Raw genomic sequence first — 26992 nt, forward strand, 5'->3', positions numbered from 1 at the left:
TAGCCAAAGAACAACAGACCGATAAGTCTTTCGTACTTTGCACTCAAGACTCTGGAGGGGATAATTCGCAAGTTCCTCACTCCCGCTATTAATAGAAATCTCATATCTGGCTATCAAAACGCGTATAACTTAGTTTCTTTTGTTGAAACGTCCTTGGTAGAAAAAGATTATTGTCTTGTGGCCGTCCTATATATTGAAAACGCGTTGAAAAATATCAGCCGAGACACCGTTTACAGATCTTCATAGCATAATCGGCACGAGTCGTGCCCTAAGGAAAACGTCAAGTTAAGCTCTTCAGAAAGGTGCCAAGCGGCCGCAGCGTCAGGCCTGCGTTTAAAGGATTCACCTAATGATACTACTACAAGAACCACAGAAAACTGCAGCACACCAAACAATTATATCTTCCATGTAAACTTTCCCAGCAGGGATGATTAGGTGGACTCGGGCCGGTGTTTCACTGTTGATGGCAGACTTTGCATATACACCGATGGTAAAGATGGAGGAGGGCTCTATTCAAAGGACCGGGACCTTCAACTCTCTTTTAGATTACCTGGTCATTGTTTTGCCTTCCAGGCAGATTTATATGTTATTAAGGAAGCCGCAGTTTAGATATGAGAGGGAAATTAGCTAAACGGAAATCAAATCCCTTGACTCTTACTCATTCAATTATAAACTAACATTTAACTGTCGCCAATCTCTTCAGAAGATCGACGAGCAGAATCGTGCACACCTTATATGGATTTCTGGACACCGGGCATTGAGGGTAATTGTATAACTTGCTAGGCACGGAACGGAACGACCTAGCAGTTTCATGCCGACAAAGAACGCTTAGGTGTACCCTTTGCCACATGCAAGCTTTTGCTAAAAGAGTATATCTGTCGTCAAGCCAACGATAAATAGCTACAAGCCCCAGGGTAGCGGACATCTAAGCAATTCTGGCCAATTTGGATCTTAAGAGATTCCTTCACTCTGTAGAACTTGCAAAAACAACGAAGGGGGGGGGGGGGGGGGGAAATGGTTTATAACCTCTTCTTCAACTACACGGCGCTAAGTGAAGCCAGGTAGCGCTGTCTGGGAGCTCTATATCGGGATAATCTACGCCAAGTTCAGAAGATTGATATAAGAAACTTGGTATCTTTTATCATGACTTCAAAATGATTCGTTGATAGTGGTAAGGGTGACCTTTAGTGGTTTTGCAACAGACTTACTAATGTCGCCCTATGAAAGCCGCAGCGGCAGCCACCTAAACCTTACCTAATTGTGCTTACCAAGTGTATATAAACGGGGAGTAAAGAATTTACAAAACTTGGTCTGGTTGGATTGTATCCTATCGAGATTTCTGAGAGCCTGTATTATGAGGTGCGCCCAATTAAAATCAGTTATTCCTGCTCATACTCAAATTATTTTACACTTACCAACAATACACTCTCCCAGGCCATCCAACGTACGGGCATCGGTTGTGTTTGACGTCCGGTTGTACCCTCCAGTTGACAGTAGTCGGCCGCATAAGCGATACGATTTATCACAGTGCCAATGGAGCAAACTTTTATCGTTAATTCCGGGCCTATAATGCAACTTCTGGAAATACAAAATACAATAAGAAGAAGATCAAATTTAAACAAATGCAATCGAAGCATTGATAGAAAAAAAAATTGTAAATGAATATCATATGAGTTGCACTCGAAACCGCACTCAAAATTGAAAATTCAATTAAAAATGACGAAGAACCATTTTATGGGTTTTTTGTTTTGCTTTTGTAATAAAAGGTCGTACCAAAAAAAAACCAGTTATAAAAGCATTAAACAAATCAAAAAATTAAATAAACAAATAAAAAACAAATACAATGGAATACATAAAAAACAACAACAAAAACACAATAAAACGCGTGGTTGTTGCTTTGCTGCTTCAATTTTGCTGCCTTACGGCAATTTAGCGCATTTTGAACCCTCATTTCACAAGCGTCCCCTTTCGTTCCACACTTGTATGAGTATTTCAGGCGAAATGCTACCAAATGGATTAAGAAGTGTAGCCATTATATGCTAACGGTAATATTGGTATTAGCACATCAAAGCTTGTGATGTTGCAGTCAGACTTTTTTGACAGTCGCCCGGAGCAAGAGCAGGAGAGCAAGGGCGACAGCTGGCGGTTGGGCGGCGCAAAAGCTACCGAACTGAGATGACAGACGTGACGGTGAAATGATGAAATAAGAAAACAACTGCGAGCAATCAATACAAACAACAAAAATATATTCCAATATTAACGCATTTATTTACGTTGAATACGATTTGTTTTTGTTGTGGCAGTAAGCGGCAAATAGCAGCAGGCGAATGGCATGTGGTTGTTTGGTTTGCGCGAGAAGTGGTCAATGGGGTCGTTTCCGCTTGGGAATGGTTTGTAGACAACTTTGGCCCATCCATGTGTAGCTCGTGTATGAGTGCTTGCTCTTATTTCCGGTATACATGCATTAGGGTGGTTCTTATTATTAATAACTTTTTCCAGTCTCACCACTTCAGATGATAATACCAAGTTCCCGATTGGAGACGGTTAAAGAGTGTTGGTCATTAAATTTAAGATGTTCATATATAAGTCTTCATAGGGTAATCTGCGATTTGACCCCTATACAACACGCCTAAACATCATACAATCAAGACTAAAATTTATATGTTACATTGTAACCTATAATATTACTGATTTTGGCTATTGAAAATCAAAAAATGCAATTTCAATTTTTTGCGTCTCCATACGAAACTTTTTCTTTGACCCCTATGCGGGACCCTTAAGCGTCTCCAATGAGGACATAAATTTGTACGTGATACGTCTTGAACTGCGCATTCCGTTGAAGGAGGAGACTGGCAAATCGTTTATTTGATTTATAAGGACCACCCTAATGTGCCTACACACATACGTGCACTCACTTATTAACCCTCTGGCAAACAGTAGTAAACCAAAAATGAAAGCATTAAATCCCTCATGCAATCAACAACTGGCACATCAAACCAGCTGAAAAGTAAATATCATATATAAAAGCTCAAGAGCTCTGCACCAGCGTTGAGTGGAGTTTGAGGTTGACATGCGTTCGTGGAAGTGTTGAATTTGTGTGCAAGTGAGCTGTTTGTTTGCAGAAAAGTAGTGTATTGAGGCTTGGCTTTTTCCTTTTCGAAGATGTTGGAAATTATGAAATTTATTTTAAAGTGTTTTTGAAAGTACATAATTTAAAGATGAATTATGTGAGTTTGAGTGGAGCGTTAACGTGACGCGAAGAACAAAGAAAAACGCCTATTTAGAAGCGAAAAACGTGAGGACGAACGGCATGAGTGCGAGGAACTTCAGATGCTGGCTGATAGGAATAATGCCCGAAAATTCTATTAAAAAAGTTCGGCGTAGAGTAGTTCTAGTTCTTTTCTTTTTAAATCAGTTTAGGCGAAAGGAAAATAGTATGGGCAATCTGAAATTGAGTCGATTAATCGCGTTGATGCTCCGAACGATCTTCTGATATCCCTTTCAACATTTACACCATTTTTAACAAATGACCATGAAGATGGTTCAGTGTTATTTCACATCAAATATGACACAGGTTAACTGATAATCGTTACATATCCTTTATGGCTGACTTATTCGACAGGGTCAGAATTATTTATTATTATCTTCAGTGTTCAGAAGGAAACCGAAGACTGAAGATGGCGCAACGCCATAACTGACGGAAAATCATTCCTAGATAATCGCTACAATATACGTAGTTATAAATTTTCTGGAATCCAAAGACCCAAAATGTACTCAGTCTTCTAATATATCATCTCCATACTTCAAATGAGCTCCCTTCTCTACTCTTCTCGAAGATACGTAAGCAGTGAATGTGACTTGGACCTAATATTCTGTACATACTCGTATGTACATGCATATGTAGTAAATGAAAAGGAATCTCGTTAAATTACAAAACATCGACAAATATCTGTCTATCTTGACAAGTGCTTAAGTGCAAAATTTTCGAAATTTCTATCAAGTTTCCTACGGTTTTTGTCTGACAAACATTGCCATTGAAGTTGACACGTGTCAGGGTTTTTGTTTTTTCATTCACATATAAATATGAGAATTTTTCATACGTGAAGCGGGAACAGGATGTTTGCGCATATTTTCACTTTCACTAAAGTGATTCACTAGAACAAAATTATTTTGCTTTATGCTTTTTGGATACGCTTTCACTTGTGTTCATACACCCACATGTGCACTTACACTTACATACATACATACATACATACAGTCAATCTCTAAACTCATCCCCTTTCTTAAATCTTTAAAAAAATTCAGTTATTTGTTTATTGACTCTCCACTTGAATTTGACATTCCCTTGGAATAACCCAACAAAAAAAAAAAAAAAATTAAGCCATTGGCGTCACTTCAAATGGATTAATAACAGTAAAGTTATACGGATGACAGATATGTGATCATTTGACATTATGATGATTGAAATTTTTACTGCTTTTTTTCTGAGCTTATGCATACTTTAATCCAGGCATGCTTAACCAACGAACCGATATCATTTCGTTACGATAATTAACGTTAATAAACGAAACAAAGTCATTTCGTTTCGTTTATTAACGTTAAGAACGTCAAATTAACGAAATGATTTTGTTTCGTTTTCTACCATATCAAAACGAAATCAAATCGTTTATGTTGATTATTAATTTCAAACTATGCTGGCAAAGCTGATTGATGGCGGAGTCATTAAAGGTGAAAGCATTAGCCAAGCTGATTGCAACTTTTCTCATGAATTTTGACAGTACGAACATTTCTCAGAGTATTTTTGACATTACCACCAACGAATTACACAAACAAATTACATGGAGTTTGTGTGTGTATGTCCGCTCCCTGTTACCACCTTACGGCTTCACCATGGCTATAGCATTGCCAGCACAATTCAAACATAAAGTATCACGTTTTTGTTAACGTTTTTAACGTTAACGAAAGCTTTTCGTTTCGGTTAAAAACGAGATACAATTTATCTTGATAATTTCTTTATCGATAATATTTCGAAGTGTTTAAACAGAAACGGTGGAAATTTTTTGATAAACGATTTAGCTTAACGTTAAGGTGCATCCCTGCTTTAATCCAATTCCAATTCGTGGTGCGATACTTAATGCTCGATGGGATGCTATTCGAAATATATGAGTTACACTTTTTCTTCCTCCTTTTAGGTAGGTACATAAAAGGTAGAATATCTGTGACCCATGTCGCACAAAATTCGATCAAAACTACGAGATTTTCAGAAACATAGTCTCAAATGATTTTAAACAAACTTCCCAGATCTTTGAATAAGGAAGTCTTAAAAGATTCTAGACAAACTTCCTTGATCTTTAAAGACGATTTGAGATCATTAAGGAGTCCCAAAGGATTTTAGACAACTTTAACGGATATTTCAGGAAGGGAGTCCTAACTGATTTTACTCTATTTTCCGAAAACTTTAAGGAAGGGAACCCCAAAGGATTTAATACTGTCTTCCAAGATCTGTAAGGACTGGAGGCTGAGAAAATTTTGGACTATATTTCGAGATCTTGAAGGATGGGAGTATCAGAGCGTTTACGACAACCTGTAGAGATATATAAGCAAGGGTTTCACAAAGGATTTCAGACAACCTTCACTTAAATTCCAGAAAGGGAGTCCCAAGGGATTACGGAGAACCTTCAGAGATCTTTAAGGAGGGATGTCTTAAAGGATTTTACACAATCTTTCGTGATCCTTAAGGAAAGGAGTATCAAATGATTTTGGACAACCTTCTGAGATATTTAAGGAAGAGTGTCTCAAAGGGTTTTCAGCGATACTTCAGGAAAAGAGTCCAAAAGCATTTTAGATAATTTTCGTGGCTTTTTTAAGGAAGGGAGTCTCAAGGGATTTTAGAAAATCCCTCGGGATCTAAAAGTAATTGAGTCTCAAAGTGTCGTAGACGAACTTTCGAGATCTTTGAGAAAAGGAGTCACACAGTAATGTATACAACCTTCCGAAATTTTTAAGGAAGGTAGTCTCTTAGGATTTTACACAATCTTTCGAGATTTTTGACGATGGAATTCTCAAACTATTTATTTTGGACAATCTTCCGAAATCTTTAAATGAGGAAGTTCCAAATGACCTTGAAAAAATTTCCGAAATTTTTAAGGACCGGAAGCTTAAGGGAGTGTAGACAAGGGATTTTAAACAACCTTTCGATATCTTTAAGGAAGAGAACACCAAAGGATTTTAGGCAAACAAATTTGATGAAAGGAAAATTGATGAAAGGAAATCCCAAAATATTAAGACAACCCTCTGAGATATTTAAGCGAGTCTCAAAGCTCGTTGCATACTGCTTTATGTTAAGGATGCACAGTGGTCGGTACTGTGCATCCTTAACATAAAGCAGTATGCAACGAGCTTTGAGACTCGCTTAAATATCTCAGAGGGTTGTCTTAATATTTTGGGATTTCCTTTCATCAAGATTTTGGAAGATTGTCTCAAATCCTTTGGAACTCCTTTCCTTAAACATTTGGGCAGGTTGTCTTAAATACTTTGGAACTTCTTACCTTAAGGATCTCGGACGATTTTCTTGCGATTTTGCGAAAGCTTGTCTACAATCCTTTGAGACTCCCTCCTTTAAAGATCTCAAAAGATTTTCTAAAAACCTTTGATATTCACTTTAGTACTCCCTACCTAAAAATCGATAGGCCAAAAATAAAAAAAATCAAAGTGAAAAGTTTGTGACGAAATGTGCAAGTTTAAGCTATTTAAAAATACATAAAATATTATTGTATTGAAACGAATAAAAATGAACATTGAAGTCAAAGGTATTTACTTCATTTCGAAATAATCTTAGTGTCTTTAGCTTGTTGTGTTTTTTTGTTATGTAAAATTTCACCAGTGCCTTTATTAGTGTTTATTTGCACAAATATTTCAAATTCAGCAAAAGTTTTAGTTGGGTTCCTCACCGAGCCTCACGTTGGGACTTATATGCTATTATTAGTAAAAGTTTTAAGATTCTAAAGTGTTAATATCAGCTGCCACTTTCTGCCACTAACTATGTTTTGCGACAGTTTTCTGATAGCGTCACCCTGATAAATTATTGTCGTATGTTATATGTACTCACAAGTGACATACGACATTATTTTATCCAGTCGATGATATGCAACTTTTGTGTGTGTTTATTGTTTTGTTATTGTTATGTATGCAAGATCTTTTAACAACTTTAATTTCTTTATTTAATCCTATTAAACATTGTATTTGCGATAGAAACATCTTACCACTCCTCATTGAACTTGGGGGTGGGGAGGGAGGGATGGCCTGAAGGTTTAATGTGGCCATATAAATCGTTCCCGAGATGGTCGGGCTAGCACCTTAATGGTGCTGTGTTACCGGAGCGTACCGGATCTGCATCCGGCAAAGGACCATCACATCGGTAACACTCCCCAAAGCATTCGGGGAGCAACTTTATCGCTACAACAACAACAACAACAACCACTTTTTGCCCCACATCTACTCACTTTTTGTATGGTGAAAGTGGATGGTTGTGGGTCGGTATGAAGGTATCACCCGCATCAATTTTATGAAAAAATAGTTCTCACATATTTGTAAAGCCTTGACCAAAGTTTCTCTACTGGAAGTATTTTTGGCCGAAGATATAAGTTTGACATGACAAGATATGGTAAGGCAAATCGTGATATTATGAGCACAGACGACAATAGATATGAAGAAAACTTGACATGACATAACAGAACATAACGAAACATGTAAAGAACTACAGTTATGTTGATCCAGTATATTACTTTACGAGAAAACCCTAACAAGGCACCAACTCCTCTCTTACGCCCCGATTCTAAGCGTTACCGGTAAAATAGTTCCCAGAACATTATGTAACCGAATATCGTTACCAGGGCTTTTATTCGCGATTCTGGCCCAAGTGAAATTTGAAAGGTAGTTTTTTTCGCTTTCACGGTTGCCACTTTGGACCAAAAATGGTCGTTTCAACCCCATTTGATCCGCTGGTCCCTTTTCTTCAATTTTGGTCCGTTTTAAGCAGTAGCCACGATTGGTACTTTTCTTTCTTTTTCACTCAGGTAAAAATTCATAATATTGCTCACAAATTCGCCACACTTCGTTAGCCCCCATATAATTTTTAATTTACTTCAATGGAACTCTCACCAAAAAAAATTGCTCAGTCAGTAAAATGTACCAGAACAATAACATTTCACCTAGGATATAATTTATGCCAGGTATTAAAAAGGAAAGTGTTGGCAAACACATTGTCGTTAATTGTTGATAAAATAACCGACTAAAAAAAAACTCTTGTTTTATAATAATATTAATAACGGATAGATATTTCGATCGGTTATACAACACTATGTAAAATATATGAAAATAAAAATTGCTTCTCGCCTAGCATAGCTTATAGCGAGCACTCTGCCGTGAGCCTAACACTTTCAAAACTTTTACAAAGAAATTCTATGCATTACTTCTCCTTTGGCAATTTGATATTTAAATCTTTCACACCCAGCTCAATGAGTTCAAGGAATTCCAGGACCATTGTGGTGTTAAACCACGCAAGGTAATTTAAAACTAAGTATCTTGGCACAAGAAATATTTTAACTCGAAGACAGAAAGAAGCAAATGCAAAAGAGATTTGATTTCGGAACAAATGTTTTGTACAAAATTATTCCTATACGTGCTAGCAGAACCCCTGAGGCCTGGGATCCAAACTCACACTTACTGAATCTAGGCTCTGATATGAAGTTTAAATGTTAAGGGAAAAAGTAAGCATCTATAAAAATAGCACTAACAAAATTGCCTAGTTTCATTTATGATTTACTGAGTTTTCCTCACACATAGTACGGCAACACCAGAAGGCAAATTTTGAACCGTTTCTTACTAAAACCTAACTGCACTATACATTTTATTTCATTGCAATCAACAACATAATGCTAGAACCAAGAGCTTTGTGACCAAAACTAGGTTCACAACGTTTGGTTGGTGGAAGACATAGACTTATCCTATATCAAAATATAGTATCATTTTTGGTTGCATGCACATATATATGTTTGTTAGGCTTGAATTAAAGGAAAGTCTTCACTATGTTTAGTAAAATTGTATATGGAAACATCCTAAAATTTCGTATTTTATACTAATAAAATAAAACAAAAAATTTGGTCCTTTTTTTCGAAGAATTTTTGTCCCAAATGAAAACATGGTGTGGCAACCATATTCGCTTTACCGAAAATGTGTCACTTGTAGATACGAGGTTAACGAATAAACGGGACGATGTATGTGCATATTATGCATGATAAGTTTCTACATATGTAATTTATTCTGTGAAAGTACATAATGTAGATAAATATGTATAGCAAGAGGCAACATTTTTTTATACCTTTCATGAAAATGAAATGGTATATTAATTTCGTCGCGAAACCGAAAATTGTAAGTCCTTAAAGGAAAATAGATAGACCCACCATTAAGTATACCGAAATAATCAGGTTGAAGAGCTGAGTTGATTTAGCCATGTCCGTCTGTCCGTCTGTCTGTTTGTATGCAAACTAGTCCCTCAATTTTTGAGATATCTTGATAAAATTTGGTGAGCGGGTGTATTTGGGTGTCCGATTAGACATTTGTCGGAACCGACCAGATCGGACCACTATAGCATATATCCTCCATACAACCGAATTTTCAGAAAAAGAGGATTTTTGTAATATCTTACCCAATTTAACAGATTGAAGCTTCAAACTTCACCATATACTTTCGTATATTGCACATATTGTTGCCTGAAAAAATTGATGAGATCGGTCGTATATATAGTATATATCCCCCACAACCGATTGTTCAGATAAGGAACTTTTCGTAATTACTTCCCTATTTTAAGAGCTAGAGGCTTCAAATTTCAACGAATGCTTACGTATATAGCATATATTGTTGTCTGAAAAAATCATAAAAATCGGTGGTATATATAGTATATATATGGTGGTATATATAGTATATATATATATATTTTCGCAAATTTTAGCCCCATTTTAACAGCCAGGAGCTTCAAATTTCACCGAATATTTACGTGTGTAGCATATATTGTTGTCTGAAAAAATCATAGAGATCGGTTGTATATATAGTATATATCTCATACAACCGATTGTTCAGATAAGAAACTTTGCGCAATTTCTACCCCATTTTAACAGTTATAAGCTTCGAATTTCACCGATTGCTTACGTATATAGTATATATTGTTGTGTCAAAAAATCATAGAGATCGGTGATATATATAATATATATATGATGGTATATATAGTATATATATATTTTTTTTACGATTTCGGCCCCATTTTAACAGCTAGAAGCTTCAAATTTCACAAAATGCTTACGTATATAGCATATATTGTTGTCTGAAAAAATCATAGATATCGGTGGTATATATATTATATACTTCATATAAACTGTCATTTGTACCCCTTTTTTACGGCTAGAAGCTTCAAAATTCATCAAATTTCATCAAATAGTTACATTTACGTCATATATTTTTGAAATACGTGATTCGTAGTCATAGTTTTTACATGCAGACCACAAAAAACGTGAAGCTTTGCATCCTCACACAAAGTACCTACCTATCTTTTATTTTATATTTATCTTAAAAATCGTTTAAATATGTTCAAATTTCACCAAATGCTTACGTGTATAGCATATATTGTTGTCTGAGAAAATCAAAGATACCGGTGGTATATATAGTATATATCCCATACAACCGATTGTTCAGATAAGAAACTTTGCGCAATTTCTTCCCCATTTTAACAGCTAGAAGCTTCAAATTTCACCAAATGCTTACGTGTATAGCATATATTGTTGTCTGAAAAAATGATTGAGATCGGTAGTATATATAGTATATATCTCATACAACCGATTGTTCAGATAAGAAACTTTGCGCAATTTCTGCCCCTTTTTAACAGCTAGACGCTTCAAATTTCACCATATGCTTGCGTATATAGCATATATTGTTGTCTGAAAAAATCATAGAGATCGGTGGTATATATATTATATACCCCATATAAACTCTAATTTTTGCCCCCTTTTTACGGCTAGAAGCTTCAAAATTCATCAAATTTCATCAAATAGTTACGCTTACGTCATATATTGTTGAAATACGTGATTCGTAGTCATAGTTTTTACATGCAGACCACAAAAAACCTGAAACTTTGCATCCTCACACAAAGTACCTACCTGTTTTTTATTTTATATTTATCTTAAAAATCGTTAAGGTATGTAGATCTGTTCACTATATATTTCTTATCTTATACATCCGATTATTCGGAGATTACGAACGGGATAAGATTATTGTTCAGCCCCATTCATGAAAGGTATGAAGTCTTCGGCACAGCCGAAGACAGTCCCGTTCTTACTTGTTACTATTATCTTTTCTTATTTGCGCTTACAATTCTTTATTTTTCAGTTTTGCCTTTTTCTAAACAACAGCTGTTGTGTGGTTATTTCGATGTAACCACCTACTTTTGTGGGTAAAAAATTATCCGGCTACTTTCGCGGGTAGAATACCAAAAGGGTGTAAAAGTTGCCACATGATTTCGTTACCGTGGTGAAGAATGTTGTTACCACACTAGAATCGGGGCGTTAGAGGAAACCAGGGCTGTTGATGTTATCTTTGCTCACTCCGCTATATACTCGTATTCATTTCAGATTAGCTACTTGTCTGACACCTAAATATTTGACTTTGTCACTTAGTCCAAGGCTTGAGTTCGCGCTGGTTCGAATGGTAAATAATTGCGAATCTTGCGATGTCCGTTGAAATCAGTATATGCTCCTAGGAAGGTACGATGGAACATCGTTGCTGTACTTTTTGCCCACCCTAATCTATATTCACGCATGAATGACGGACTATGCACAACAGCCGGATATTAAAAAGTGAAAGTCATTAAAGTGTAAAACTTAACGCAAAATCGCTCCCTTTCACCGCACTAAAAGCAACAACAAACGAAGCGTTCTAGTATTGGCATGGACATTTAATATTTATGTGAGTATCTGCGGATAAAAATAGTGAATAAATTGCTAACTTATATTGCCAACGAAACGATAAAAAAGAGATGGTGAAGAAGTAGTAAAAGTAAATGGTGAAAGTGAAGTGCAAAAAGAGTAGCACAAAAAAAAAATAAAAAAATGAGGAAAAATGTGAATAAATTAACGACGCAGCGATAGGGAGCATAAAAAAATATTCGTTGGAGTGTTAAAAATATATCAGTCGGCGGCGTGTGTAGGTCTCCTTATGAGCAAAAATGCAACATTTAAGGGAGGGGGCGCAAACGAAGCAAAACGAAAGTATCTATGGGAAGTGATTACATACCAATGGTGGACCACAATGGGAGGTGGTGTAGAAGTTTTCCGCACGACTGATGACCTACATAATATAAAAGGGGGAGCATGGTTATACATATAGGGTTCTGTATCATGGGGTATGGATGGTAAGCGCTGTTCTGAAATTTAGCAAAAATTTAATCACTCTTCCTGTTGTTGTGGCTACTTTTCTTTTTATATGGCAATTACGCCGGCGTGTTGCAAGTGACCGAGCGTGAGATTATTGCGGATTTTTAGTGAAATAGCTGTGAATATTGGTAGGAAACCCAGAGTTAGCAGGAATGCTAGTGGTGTTCATTGTGTAATTGCAGAGATTGCAAAGATATTGCACTTTCGTAGGAAATAATTAAATGTGAGTAAATTTTTTTTATGTACCTAAGGTTTTTGTTTGAGGAAACAGGTGTTAAAGGGGAACAAAGAGGAAGGCTGTATGTGAGCACTTCAGAATACTTGTTTGCATTTTTCGAGAAATTTAGATTTATTTGCATTAAGGAGGCTAGAGTACAAAATTTAGTTTTTTAATACTTCAATATCAGCCCGAAACTCAGAAGAAGCACACATAAAGCTCCATGTGGTCTTCGTACGCACTAAGGAGTGGCTAGGCTCGCGCAGACTGCAGTTGGCAGCAGAAAAAAACAGAACATGAAAAAGATAGTTCAACTTAGGGGTAAGATGACACTCCAGACATGGTAACATTACTAAGCAGATTGATGGCAAAGATCGGAAAACCAAGAGAAAACAAAAAGAAGATGCACATCATCCAATCCACGCTACTCTACGACTTCGAACTGTGGGAAAACACACTTCGTAAGAGGAATCGGTATAAGCTTGTAACAGCTGTGCAGCGAACAGCTGCTCCGAGAATACCCTCCGCTTGCCGTACTGCACCATGAACAGCCGTACAAGTGATAACCGGAATGATCCCCATCGACTAATAAGCGTTGGAAAGAAGAAGGTTATGGGAAACAAACGGGCAGATGGATCAAGAGCGCACGGAAGTCTTTAGCAAAGAGGGAAAGAAAAACGCGTTTAGGATGTGGCAAAAACGATAGAGAAATTAAAAATGAGGCAAATGGACAGCGCAACTAATAAGAGATGCTGAAGCATAGAGCACCTGAAGCTTCGAGGAGATGCAGATAAGGACGATGCTGAGTGGCCTAGAAGAGTGGCAAGAAACCACACTTAGAACAAAAAACCGACACCTAGACGAAGGAAGAACAGAAGGCTCTTAAAAAACGAGAAATATGGAACAAACCCTGAAATTATGCGAAATGGGTGTGGGTGACGATCCCAAAAGGGGTAGTTTTTGGTTCACGGATAAAAAAAGTTACTCCTATAATAAAAAAGAGAGAACTGTAGGCTCATGACGGTTATTCGGACTGGACACTGCTTTTTGGCGTCACATGTATTTAAGTTAAGCTTGACAAGTGATAGCAGACGAAGGAAGTGCGGGTTGGAGTAGTAAACGATCGAGCACGTTTTTCGCTCGTGTTCTGCGCTTGCCAGGCTGAGACTCCTGTTATTAGGAGTGAAACAGGTATCAGATCAATACGCAGCAAGTGTCATAAGTCCTGAAAAATATTTAGTATTTGCTATAAGAATGAAGTTATTTTATTATATAGGTCCTGGTTTTTGATAGTGTTTTTCGGTTTGGTAGTTTAACATTTTTCTGATATGTGAGTTCCTCGTGGACCGGCCAGTTCCACCTAATCTTACCTAGTCTACGGACATTAGTTTGCAGTGACAGGTAGGTGAGTAAGTAGTAAGTAAGTAAGTAAGGCAGCCTCTTGAATCAAGGGAGGGAGATGAGACTCTTTGAGGACGCTAGAAAAATGTATTTGGAGGCTTTGAACTCTTTTGACGGATTTCTGTATTCCTTTTTGAATCGCCATCTCTTGCTACTTAGTCGCAGCACAAATCGGGTTAGGCCCTGAGTCTCGCTTGAGAAATACTTTTGAAGCTTCAAAATCAAGAGCTGATACCAGAGGGGACTAAAGGTTATTTCAATTACCTTTCTGTTGTGTACCTTTAATGTTCAAGTATTTCGTTAGGATTCTTGCTTCTTGCTTCTACTGTCGAGCATTGTATATTTAGATACTTCGTATAGGTTTCGGTCTTACGCGTACTCTGGTTTGAGGTTGATTTTTCTGAATATTGAAAAACGAATATACCAACAGTTATTCTGACGATACACTTGAACCTTTCAAACAGTTTTAATACCACTGTCCTCTTCAAAGCACGCGATCTATGGACAGCAAATTTAAATATGCAAATATGCGAGTCAATGCTTCAACTCTGACTCGCTGTGATGCGTACCAAAACGTGCTACGCGTGCAAATTAAATTAAAAATTAAAACAACTAACAATGCAAAAAAACAACAAAGTACTGAAAAGTGAAGTTGAAAAGAAAAAAGTAAATGAATAAATGGACGTTAGTGGTTGGGCAGTCGCTTTAATTGACATTCAAAAATGTCAAGCTAAGACGCAAGAAATTAAAAGAAGACGGCAAGCAAAGTTGCATAATTTTCAATTTTATCTCATGTAGAAGCTTTGCAGCCAAAGTTAAATATTTAATTGAAATTAGCACAGAATAAAGTATGCTGCAGATAAGTGCACTGAGAAGGAAACATTTTATGAGTGCGGTAGAGGGCACTAACAAACTTGAAAATATAATTTTATGCATTAGCCCAACTCCTTGCCGTTGTTGGACCATTGAGTTTAGTCGCAGGCTAAAAGCGTATGCAAGATGCTTGCTGTTCGCTATGAACTAGGGCGCCGTAACCCACTGATTACTATTTATCGACCATTTTCTAAGTAGTATAACTTATGCCGTTCTAATTGAATATCAGCTGAAAACTCGATTGCCTTACTCCACACACACATGAAACCCAATGACTACTTGTGAGTTTCAAATAAACTTGACTGGCATGTGAGAACTGTGTAGTTCGAACATATTTATTTCAGTCCTGCTAACTGCAATGCCGTTCAGGTTTCGCTAAATATGTACACACATTCCAGCTCTGCAAGCCCTCAAAATAATTTTGCTCCACTTTCGCCCTCCCAATAGCCACAACTTCAATTTTAGTCACTCTGCTCCTCTCATATGTGAAATATCATTATGCTGTCATATGTTTTTTGTTGTTGTCGTTTCGTCGACGTTGTGCCGACTCAAACTCCTGCTGTGTTCACTATCATGCTGTGCTCTATGATTTGCTTTGTCGCCTGTTTGGTCTTTTACATTTGGCCTTTTGATGTTGAGGCGCATGCGGTTTGGCGTTTATATTACGCTTTTATATTGGCCACGGTTGGCCGTAGGGTTATTTGTGTTGGCTGCCGGAATTGCGTGCAGGTTTTTATTTTCAATTATTATGCATATTTAAAGTTTATTTAGTATTTTATTATATTAAATTAATATTTAATTTGATTTTATCATACATTTCATTTTACAGCGAAGCTTTCGTGAGCTTCTGCTTCCTATCATTTTCTAATGGGTAAGATGTTGTCCTGACACTGCGACCACATAAGGTCCAATCAGTTTGTAAGTGATGTGGCTGATACTTTTGCGTAATGCGCTAGAAAGTGCGATGCATAAACTTGGATTCCTGTGATACGCTCGGAGTCTTCTGTCATCCGCCTGGATTTTATTGTAAAATTTAAGGGCATTGCGTCCAGCGGTCAGGGTCTAAAGCTTTGCGTATACATGCATTTTTTTTTCAGACTAAGCAAACATAATCTCGGCTTCTGCGGATTACACTTTGAGTTTACTAATTTTTGTTGTTATATCGGCCTACTGATTTTAAGATCGCGGGTTCGAATCGAGCTCAAGGCCTAACAATAATTTTTTATCATTATTATTATGATAAATTTTTTCTTAATTGAAAAAATTTTTAAATTAGAATAGAAGAAAGAAAAAATTTAGACAACTGCCAAAGCTCGTTGTATAGATCCATTTCGGGAACTGCTAAATTCCTTCATCGGCAACGTTTAGGCGCCGCTGCTATAACCATTCAGCCACCACAGCGGTTTTTTGTTTGTCTTCATTAATCCTACTTCTATTCTGGTTCGTGCCAATTGATATTCACAACACTGCGACATCTGTTGCAGAATAGCTGTGAAAATTGGACTTGTTTGTTGGCAATGCTGCCATAGTGTCATATTTTATTGACACTTTTTCCCCGTGCTCTGGGATGTATTAACAATTTTTGTTGTTATATCGGCCTACTGATTTTAAGATCGCGGGTTCGAATCGAGCTCAAGGCCTAACAATAATTTTTTATCATTATTATTGTTATGATACATTTTTTCTTAATTGAAAAAATTTTTAAATTAGAATAGAAGAAAGAAAAAATTTAGACAACTGCCAAAGCTCGTTGTATAGATCCATTTCGGGAACTGCTAAATTCCTTCATCGGCAACGTTTAGGCGCCGCTGCTATAACCATTCAGCCACCACAGCGGTTTTTTGTTTGTCTTCATTAATCCTACTTCCATTCTGGTTCGTGCCAATTGAAATTCACAACACTGCGACATCTGTTGCAGAATAGCTGTGAAAATTGGACTTGTTTGTTGCCAATGCTGCCATAGTGTCATATTTTATTGACACTTTTTTCCCCGTGCTCTGGGATGTATTAACAATTTTTGTTGTTATATCGGCCTACTGATTTTAAGATCGCGGGTTCGAATCGAGCTCAAGGCCTAACAATAATTTTTTATCATTATTATTGTTATGATAAATTTTTTCTTAATTGAAAAAATTTTTAAATTTGAATAGAAGAAAGAAAAAATTTAGACAACTGCCAAAGCTCGTTGTATAGATCCATTTCGGGAACTGCTAACTTCCTTCATCGGCAACGTTTAGGCGCCGCTGCTATAACCATTCAGCCACCACAGCGGTTTTTTGTTTGTCTTCATTAATCCTACTTCCATTCTGGTTCGTGCCAATTGAAATTCACAACACTGCGACATCTGTTGCAGAATAGCTGTGAAAATTGGACTTGTTTGTTGCCAATGCTGCCATAGTGTCATATTTTATTGACACTTTTTTCCCCGTGCTCTGGGATGTATTAACAATTTTTGTTGTTATATCGGCCTACTGATTTTAAGATCGCGGGTTCAAATCGAGCTCAAGGCCTAACAATAATTTTTTATCATTATTATTATGATAAATTTTTTCTTAATTGAAAAAATTTTTAAATTTGAATAGAAGAAAGAAAAAATTTAGACAACTGCCAAAGCTCGTTGTATAGATCCATTTCGGGAACTGCTAAATTCCTTCATCGGCAACGTTTAGGCGCCGCTGCTATAACCATTCAGCCACCACAGCGGTTTTTTGTTTGTCTTCATTAATCCTACTTCCATTCTGGTTCGTGCCAATTGAAATTCACAACACTGCGACATCTGTTGCAGAATAGCTGTGAAAATTGGACTTGTTTGTTGCCAATGCTGCCATAGTGTCATATTTTATTGACACTTTTTTCCCCGTGCTCTGGGATGTATTAACAATTTTTGTTGTTATATGGGCCTACTGATTTTAAGATCGCGGGTTCGAATCGAGCTCAAGGCCTAACAATAATTTTTTATCATTATTATTGTTATGATAAATTTTTTCTTAATTGAAAAAATTTTTAAATTAGAATAGAAGAAAGAAAAAATTTAGACAACTGCCAAAGCTCGTTGTATAGATCCATTTCGGGAACTGCTAAATTCCTTCATCGGCAACATTTAGGCGCCGCTGCTATAACCATTCAGCCACCACAGCGGTTTTTTGTTTGTCTTCATTAATCCTACTTCCATTCTGGTTCGTGCCAATTGAAATTCACAACACTGCGACATCTGTTGCAGAATAGCTGTGAAAATTGGACTTGTTTGTTGCCAATGCTGCCATAGTGTCATATTTTATTGACACTTTTTTCCCCGTGCTCTGGGATGTATTAACAATTTTTGTTGTTATATCGGCCTACTGATTTTAAGATCGCGGGTTCGAATCGAGCTCAAGGCCTAACAATAATTTTTTATCATTATTATTGTTATGATAAATTTTTTCTTAATTGAAAAAATTTTTAAATTAGAATAGAAGAAAGAAAAAATTTAGACAACTGCCAAAGCTCGTTGTATAGATCCATTTCGGGAACTGCTAAATTCCTTCATCGGCAACGTTTAGGCGCCGCTGCTATAACCATTCAGCCATCACAGCGGTTTTTTGCTTGTCTTCATTAATCCTACTTCTATTCTGGTTCGTGCCAATTGATATTCACAACACTGCGACATCTGTTGCAGAATAGCTGTGAAAATTGGACTTGTTTGTTGGCAATGCTGCCATAGTGTCATATTTTATTGACACTTTTTCCCCGTGCTCTGGGATGTATTAACAATTTTTGTTGTTATATCGGCCTACTGATTTTAAGATCGCGGGTTCGAATCGAGCTCAAGGCCTAAAAATAATTTTTTATCATTATTATTGTTATGATAAATTTTTTCTTAATTGAAAAAATTTTTAAATTTGAATAGAAGAAAGAAAAAATTTAGACAACTGCCAAAGCTCGTTGTATAGATCCATTTCGGGAACTGCTAAATTCCTTCATCGGCAACGTTTATGCGCCGCTGCTATAACCATTCAGCCACCACAGCGGTTTTTTGTTTGTCTTCATTAATCCTACTTCCATTCTGGTTCGTGCCAATTGATATTCATAACACTGCGACATCTGTTGCAGAATAGCTGTGAAAATTGGACTTGTTTGTTGGCAATGCTGCCATAGTGTCATATTTTATTGACACTTTTTCCCCGTGCTCTGGGATGTATTAACAATTTTTGTTGTTATATCGGCCTACTGATTTTAAGATCGCGGGTTCGAATCGAGCTCAAGGCCTAACAATAATTTTTTATCATTATTATTGTTATGATAAATTTTTTCTTAATTGAAAAAATTTTTAAATTTGAATAGAAGAAAGAAAAAATTTAGACAACTGCCAAAGCTCGTTGTATAGATCCATTTCGGGAACTGCTAAATTCCTTCATCGGCAACGTTTAGGCGCCGCTGCTATAACCATTCAGCCATCACAGCGGTTTTTTGAGTTTACTAGTAAAATTCCACCAGATCTCCAGTTATTCAACGTACCATCCAAATATATTTAGATTGATGCGTGACTATACCCGAAAGCATTATTGAGTACCGAGTTCTCCACTGACTTCGGATAGAGAGATATCATAAAGACACCAAGGTGAATTTGTACTAATTTCATAGTGGTTAATAAAGCTGATTATATGTAAACAGGATCGGCACGTATTTATTTGACTATTGAGTGACAAAAACCTGTATGAAATAATCAAATACAATCAGGGGTTGACGTCTCGAATGGCATATACTGCGTCTCGGTATGTAGGAACAGGAATATCATATAGACGCTAAATATTTTGCAGCCTGTTTCTTTTTGCCTGAGTTGGAAGATACCCTTCATATGATGCTCTATATTGGTGAATGATATCCAGTATAGCAACAGAAGATATGTACGTGCTTCCAGGTGGCGAAATTATAGCACGCCCAGAATATAAAGTGCGCCGTGCAAACACAATATGGCAAAAACTTCGTTTTGAAGCCTCATGGATTGAATTACGGTGAAGTCATACTAAAGTGTGAGTTTCTGTACTTTTTTTTGTGGCTAATAAAGTTTACTCTTTATAAATAGTATTTGACAATCTAAAGACACGAACCTGTAGAAAGTAATCGAAAATGCCACCAGCGAATGAATCAGATTCAGGACCAAAGTAAAAACCCTACAGAGAAAATTGGAGACAGTCCCTCAAAGTGACAGTTTTGATCTTCAGGTTTATTGACTATCTTCAAACTGGTTCTAATTGGATACAAAACGAGACAGTTCGATAGCTAAACTTGTGCCAACAGCGCTTACCTGGCTAGGTGTATTTGAATAAATTAACCAGGGGTTGCAACTATAGACTGAAATGTCAAAAATTTTAGAAATAATACCGCCTCTTGATACGATAGTTATACGCCAGTTTGGAAATAGTGAGATACGCTGCAGGGAAGTAAAGCCATCCTACGAAAAAAGTTTAAATAATAAAAAAACAAATAATGCTACAATGAATTGATTTAACTACTTCTGGTAGAAACCTTTTCTGTGGGAATCTACAAACTTTGACGACAGAGGTTACCCTAGAGGCCACAAGCATGCCTTAAGTATCCAGCAACCATGTATATGAGTACTACATGGGGGAGAGGTGATAGATGTTATTAAGTTTCACTTATTCAGAGAGGGAGAGCAATTCGGTGGCATATGGAAAGAAACGTGGTGTTAATGATTGGGAGAGCAGGGCTCTTTATTAAGCCTAAAAACGTGAAAAAACTACGATCAAGAGTCACAAAGTCCATTAAGTAGGCAGCAACGAACACTGTTGAAGCAGTTGTGAGTACGGGTGCAGATGCTAATGAGGTGCAGCCCATGTTTGTTACGTTAATGTAGATGCTACTTCTAAACATACCTCTTGTGATACCACATCGTTGGTTAGGAACACAGATAATCCTAAGAGACAGAGTTTTCTGCCCAAGTAGACCGTTGGTTGAAAAACTAGTTCTCCGATTGTAATTCAAGAGCGCCGAGCAGTTTTGTGCGCCTCTTCCTGCAAATGATATTTACTGAAACGTTTGAAGTGCTAGGTATCTTGTTGAGATAGACAACAATTTTAAAGAACTGTGCAGAAGTACCTAATCCACTTAGTTCAGATGGCGATTTACTGACGGCGAAAGTAAACCATTCGGTAATATCCGAGCCTGGGGATATAAGGCTTTTTTGAGCAATAATTTCGACGGTAGCTCTAATGAACCTTAAATGCATCTAAAATGGCTTTTTCTACTCGGCAAGCATTGGATGGTTCTTCCCAGCCCACTGAGTTTAGAAAACTGTAAGCTTTCAATTGTTTGCTATCAATGACCGGCTTCTGCAATGAGATTGTCGGCTAATCGCTTATATATAAATGTCTTTTTATACTCTATGTGGGCTTACATAATTACTATGTCGATAGATGTATATGCACTTGCGTATGTACGAGTAAGTACAAAGAAAAATATTTATTTTATAACTTTGACAGCCTGACCACCATTTTACATGGTATTAAATGAAGGTCACACGTCCTTTTGGTCACTCAAGTGCATATGTCCTTGCCCCTAAATCAAATGGTGAACTCAACGCATTCGAAAAAGTAGTAAAAGGACACTCACAGATAGGAATCTATACTTATTTTAGTATGTATATTACTTAATGCTGTAATATAAATTTATATTCAGACATGCTTTGTGGGGTTGGTAAAAAATTGAATGTGTTTTAGAGATGGCCGTGCAATGCAAAGAGATGTTGCTGATGTTATCCCGAAGAGAAGTTTGGTGCTATGGAATCCCTTAGAAGGAAAGGGTGCTAGAAACTGAAAGCCCTAAAGAATAAGAACCCCAAACGCTTTTCGATTATTTTTTGCAAAACTTGGTTTGAAAACCAAACACTTTTCTTTCTTGTGCCATCGTCAGTGTAATTTTACATGCTTCAAGTAACACATGTAATTTTAGACAAGTTTCGACCTCTAACTCTGTTGGTCTTACACTAACAATAGAGCCCAATGTATAAAAAGTTATATGCCTAGCTAGAAAGCTCTCACGAAAGTGATCCCCATAGCTGAGCTGGAAGTCTAGGGAGCAATTAAGTTGATCAAATCGAACTTTTGAGTACTCTCTCTTTGTGTACCTGTTCTCCGAAGATGTTTGAAGTAAACAGTTGTCACATTAATTTAATAACATGAGTGTTCGAGTTGCGCTTTTGGGAAGATGGATTTACTTCAATTGTGTGCAGAGAAGATTTATAAGGGTAACTTATGTATGTTTATTTTAGCTTAAGTATGAAAGTATTTTAAATTCGATACATTGCCAGATATTTTTGTTATATAATGTATAAGGTATAGCCTACTATCTACTCCGATTCGTTTCCGCACTCTTTCGGTTATCATTATAATCGTAGATATAGGCATTAATCGGAAGTCTTATTTATAGTAATGGCAAATGACTGCTCTATCAGATTTTGCTCCCTATCTGCAATCTCCACCATACTGGGATGTCAACGGTTGATGTTATAGCAAACTGAAACCAAGGCAGTTTACTGAGCCATAATTGCCTAATAAGTGCGCTAATACCGCCGAAAGTACCGGTAACTAATCGACTATGGTCTTGGCGTTGAATAACCTGTTGTAACAGACAAAGATGGCAGCTCACTTCCGGCAGTGGAGCCCATAGGGCGAGATCACTACTGCTTAAGGTTTGTATTATAAACAGTTTATGATGTCCAAATCTACAGAGATCAGATTAAATTTGTTGTCTACGTATATGACGCATTAATACTGATATAAGACTCGGTGCTTTTTGTAATTAAGCCCTCATCCCAATTTTCAATTAACCATCTCTAATGAACAAAAGTGCAGTTTTCTTAGGGTGTGAAATACCTTGGAAAAAATTTGAGGTTCAGGTTTCACTGGGAGCGCCATACAGAGCGTTATACGGACCTTGAGAGCTATGTATGGTTGTGAAAGAATGGATGGAAAAAGTTGTGGTTCGTGGCCGCATGTGAGGTATGTATATTCAACGTGTTATTCTACCGAGCGACATGAATATCAATTTGGGGAACGTTCAAAGAGTGGTGTAATCACTGGGCCGATTAGATTATGACCTACAAAGACTCTGGATGTAATAAGAAATATGCCCTCGTACGATCTATTTATCATGAAAATGACATCTAAGGGTATCAGTGAGCTTCTAGTCACATTTCTGGTCTTCATACAAGGAAAAACGATTCGAAGCTTCACTGAAGTTGAGTTGGCGGGGCATATTCAGATTAGTTGCGGTATTTCCCGTTCACTGAACAATTATCATTAAGGAAACACAATACTTTATGTTGAAAATCATTCTTCGGAACAAAAGAAACTGGGCAGTATCTTCTTAGTGATTATCCAGAATCAAACTTTTTAAGGCATGCAGAGCTCCCCAAAGATGCCTTAGTGGTGTGTTTTGCTGTTACAGCAGCAACAACAGCCCCTTTCTTCATGAGTGGGCCACTTATCTGAATCCAGGTGTTACATGTTACTTGGAAGTTGCTTCGTCTGATTCCAAAACTGTGTATTGTATGGTATATGGGGCGCTAATCTAACGAAGCTTAAAGTATCGGGATTACTATCATTAATGTTCAAACAAACTCATGCTCTTCTTCAAAAACATACAGTATGCATATTTAAGTAGTTGTCCCTGCTTGACCATAAAATTGTCAACTGGCACGAATGTTAACGGCTGCCAAATGATTGCTCTTGATGTCAGCTTGCTTGCTATTCGTGCGCTTCAATTGACTGGAAAGTTGCTTCATTTTCAGTTTCAACATTCTCTGTTGGTTTTGTTTTTTGTTTTTTTTTACGCATATCTTTTATTTTATTATTATTATATTTCTATGTCTTGCCCATGCGTACGCCTCTTCGGTTTACATTTCCAATTTCAGCATCTTCAGCAAATACTTTATATTTGACCCGCTACGGTCAGTTGGGTGCTGACCCTTAATCATCATCATCATCAATATCATCATCATTATTATAGTGTGTTGACATAACTATGATAATGGTCTTGGTGGTAAAATATGCTGCTGTTGCTGAAGTAAAGTTGATATTCATTTTCATTGATGGACATCCCATTCAGGTTGAGTGAATTGCTCGGTGGGTCGGTCACATTGCTGGCAACGGCATTAACAGCAAGGCGTTAACACACACGCATATTGATATTGCCATATTCGAGATCTAGACATTCATACCCATGCTGCAAATGATATGATGATAGTAATTTAAAGAGTGATATGTGTGTGTGTTGGTGACCTGCGCCACTTCTATTATATATTTGGCACATTTTGCCATACGTTTCAGGGAGGATAAATGAAAAATCCTGTTGCGTGACATTCATTACATACATTTTGTGCTTCTTTGGTGTAAAAATATCCTTTCGTATAATGTGACCTTCATTTGTGAAACCTTTTACACATAACTTGTTGCTGTGTGCGTTTATATTAATGTGAGTAAACCAATGGTAATAAAATTATTTATTTCGCATTGTTTAAATTTAGTTTGAAAGTCAAAACGCTCTAAGCCTAAAAAAACCATAAAAAGTCAAAGGTGGACATAAAAGGGATTTAAGCAAGGGACAAATTTTAATAGTTATTTTCTTTTGCTGAGTCGAAAAAGTCCTGGTCAAAAAATTTTCTTAGATGAAAGCTGATGGGATGCCAAGTATACGCATAGCATTTTCCCGACAAATAATGCATTATTTTTATTTTTCAGACTTTTTTTTAAAAAACTCCACAAATATAGGTAAAATCCAGACTTTTATTTTATAAGTTCGGAAGTAAAAGTTAAATTCGGACTTTTATTTTTTTAGCACAACAAAAATCCGACCCTACAACTATGGAATGGCCCATACAAATGAAAAAATTTCTGTACTATAGATTATACTAAACGTTTAGATTTGAAACTTTTGTGGTCATTTGAAAGTTCTTTTTTCCAAAAAAACCAAGACCAATTTGTAAGGGATCTGGTAACACTTACAAGAAAAGACAACTCTGAGGTCAATCAGCTGACGAGGGAGATGGGGAATGTTGGAGAATTGAACTTTTGAGATTATTCTTGTTTATACTGTCATAGAAGAAACATAAACGCCTACAATTAATAAAGGCCATATTTCAATATAATTAAAATAAATTACAAGTTATCGCTTTTAAATTTTTACAGTACTAAACGTATACTTTTCCATAGGAAACTTACACCTGTTTTTTCTCCATAAAGTTTGAACCAAATGAAATATTGCCTTGAAATTCCATACAACGCTTTCTGTTGAAACAAGAAGGATTCTGTAGGATAAAAAATGATCTCATTTAGGCAAGCCGTTTCATAGTTATAGGGACGGACTTTTATTCTGTCTTTAAAAAATAAAAGTTCGGATCTAACTCTTATTTATGGACTTATAAAATAAAAGGAATGACAATTTAGGTCCCTGAATCAAACCCTTTGAAGGTGCAAATAAGATCTCCGCAGCTGTGTCAAAAGCTTTGTTACACTCACGTAGGGATGGTAATTTGACTAACAAAATTATATAAACTGTTTAGATAAGAAAACATAGTACTACATGGCAATACATAACATAGCTTAACATATCATAACAATGCACAACACAACAAAGCTTTACAAAATATGAAATAATATAATACAGCTAAAAAATAACATGACATAACAGAATAGAGAAAAATATAGCATAACGTAACGTTGATTAACATATTATAGTTAGTGCAACATAGCAGCCCTAAATTAAAGCATAACAAAACATAAAGAAATATAATATTTCGCGCATAATACATAAAAAAATTAAAAAGACCACTGTTGTAACAAATTAAGAAAATAAAACATAACACCACATAGCACAACATAACATAACACAGAAAAGTATTATCGAACATGGTGCAAAAACGTATATATACATATATTACTAACAAACAAAAAAGTCGAGCTGAATAACATAATAAAGCAGAACAAGATTTAAAATAATATAACATAACACAACAGAACTCCGTATAATATATTATATCATAACAAAACATCCTAATATAACATAATATTAAATACTATAAAAAATTAAAACATAGCATAACACGAAATAGAGCCACAACATAACAAAATAAAACAAAAGGTTTTTTATTTCGTATAATAACATAACTCTACGTAACATAAAGTGGCATAACATAATTGAAATAACTCAACTTAACAAATTCACCTAATTCAGAAAAGAAGTTACCAGTAAAAATATTTCCGGGATTGTTGTGGTTGTTGTAGATAGATCCCCTCTCCAAGTACTAGTCCGACTATGCTGGTAATGATATAAAATAACCATATCGAACTTTCTAGGGCATCCCCCCTCAATTCTACATAAACAACGTGCGGCCACCAGAGGTACGCCGGCTAAATAATTGTATCATACATTCATATTAGTAACACTCAGAGAAAAACGCCGTTTTAAAATCGAGCACCACTGGACTCAATTCAAGCTTTTCATGTTCTTACTTTTTTGTTCTTGAAAAACGAACGACCTGTTCTTAAAACAACAACCTTGTTGTTGAACTGACACCATTTTCTTGAAAAGAGAACGACTGGTCTTAAAATATGAACAAATGTTCTATTAATGAGAACGATGTTCTTAAATTAAGCCCAAGAAAAAAAAAAAAAACGGTACAATTCGTGTGCACTACAAACGAACCGTTATTGAATTGAGACCGAAAAATGTTAAATCGACCCCAAATCGTTTTCGAAGCGTGAGAACGAAAAGTCTTAAATCGAGCCCAAGTAGTGCTTGAAATGAGCACAGAAGTTGCACACATCAATACCAAACTGGTCATAAAATACGAACTTGGAAAAACTGTTCTTAAAACTGTTCTTAAAACATCGGTCACAAGTTAAGAAAAAACGTACTTAACAGGCTTTTGTCAACGAATGTTCTTAATTTTGAACTTGGTTCGTTCGTTTTAGAACGATTTTTTCTCTGAGTGAAGGAGATCTTGACCATTGCGTCGAAAAAAATG

The 26992-nt window shown here is 36.4% G+C and overlaps 1 protein-coding gene across 1 annotated transcript in view; it reads right to left on the reverse strand.

Annotated features, from left to right (window-relative positions):
* The window catches only part of LOC137239342 (discoidin domain-containing receptor 2-like), a 500380-nt gene that overhangs the window by 129937 nt on the left and 343451 nt on the right, over positions 1-26992 (reverse strand). Inside the window, exon 14 of the mRNA XM_067764529.1 lies at positions 1416-1578. Coding sequence (XP_067620630.1) covers positions 1416-1578 — 163 coding nt within the window. The remainder of the gene's footprint in view (positions 1-1415; positions 1579-26992) is intronic.

Source organism: Eurosta solidaginis, chromosome 2 (assembly GCF_040869045.1).
Source record: "Eurosta solidaginis isolate ZX-2024a chromosome 2, ASM4086904v1, whole genome shotgun sequence".
Classification (NCBI taxonomy): domain Eukaryota; kingdom Metazoa; phylum Arthropoda; class Insecta; order Diptera; family Tephritidae; genus Eurosta; species Eurosta solidaginis.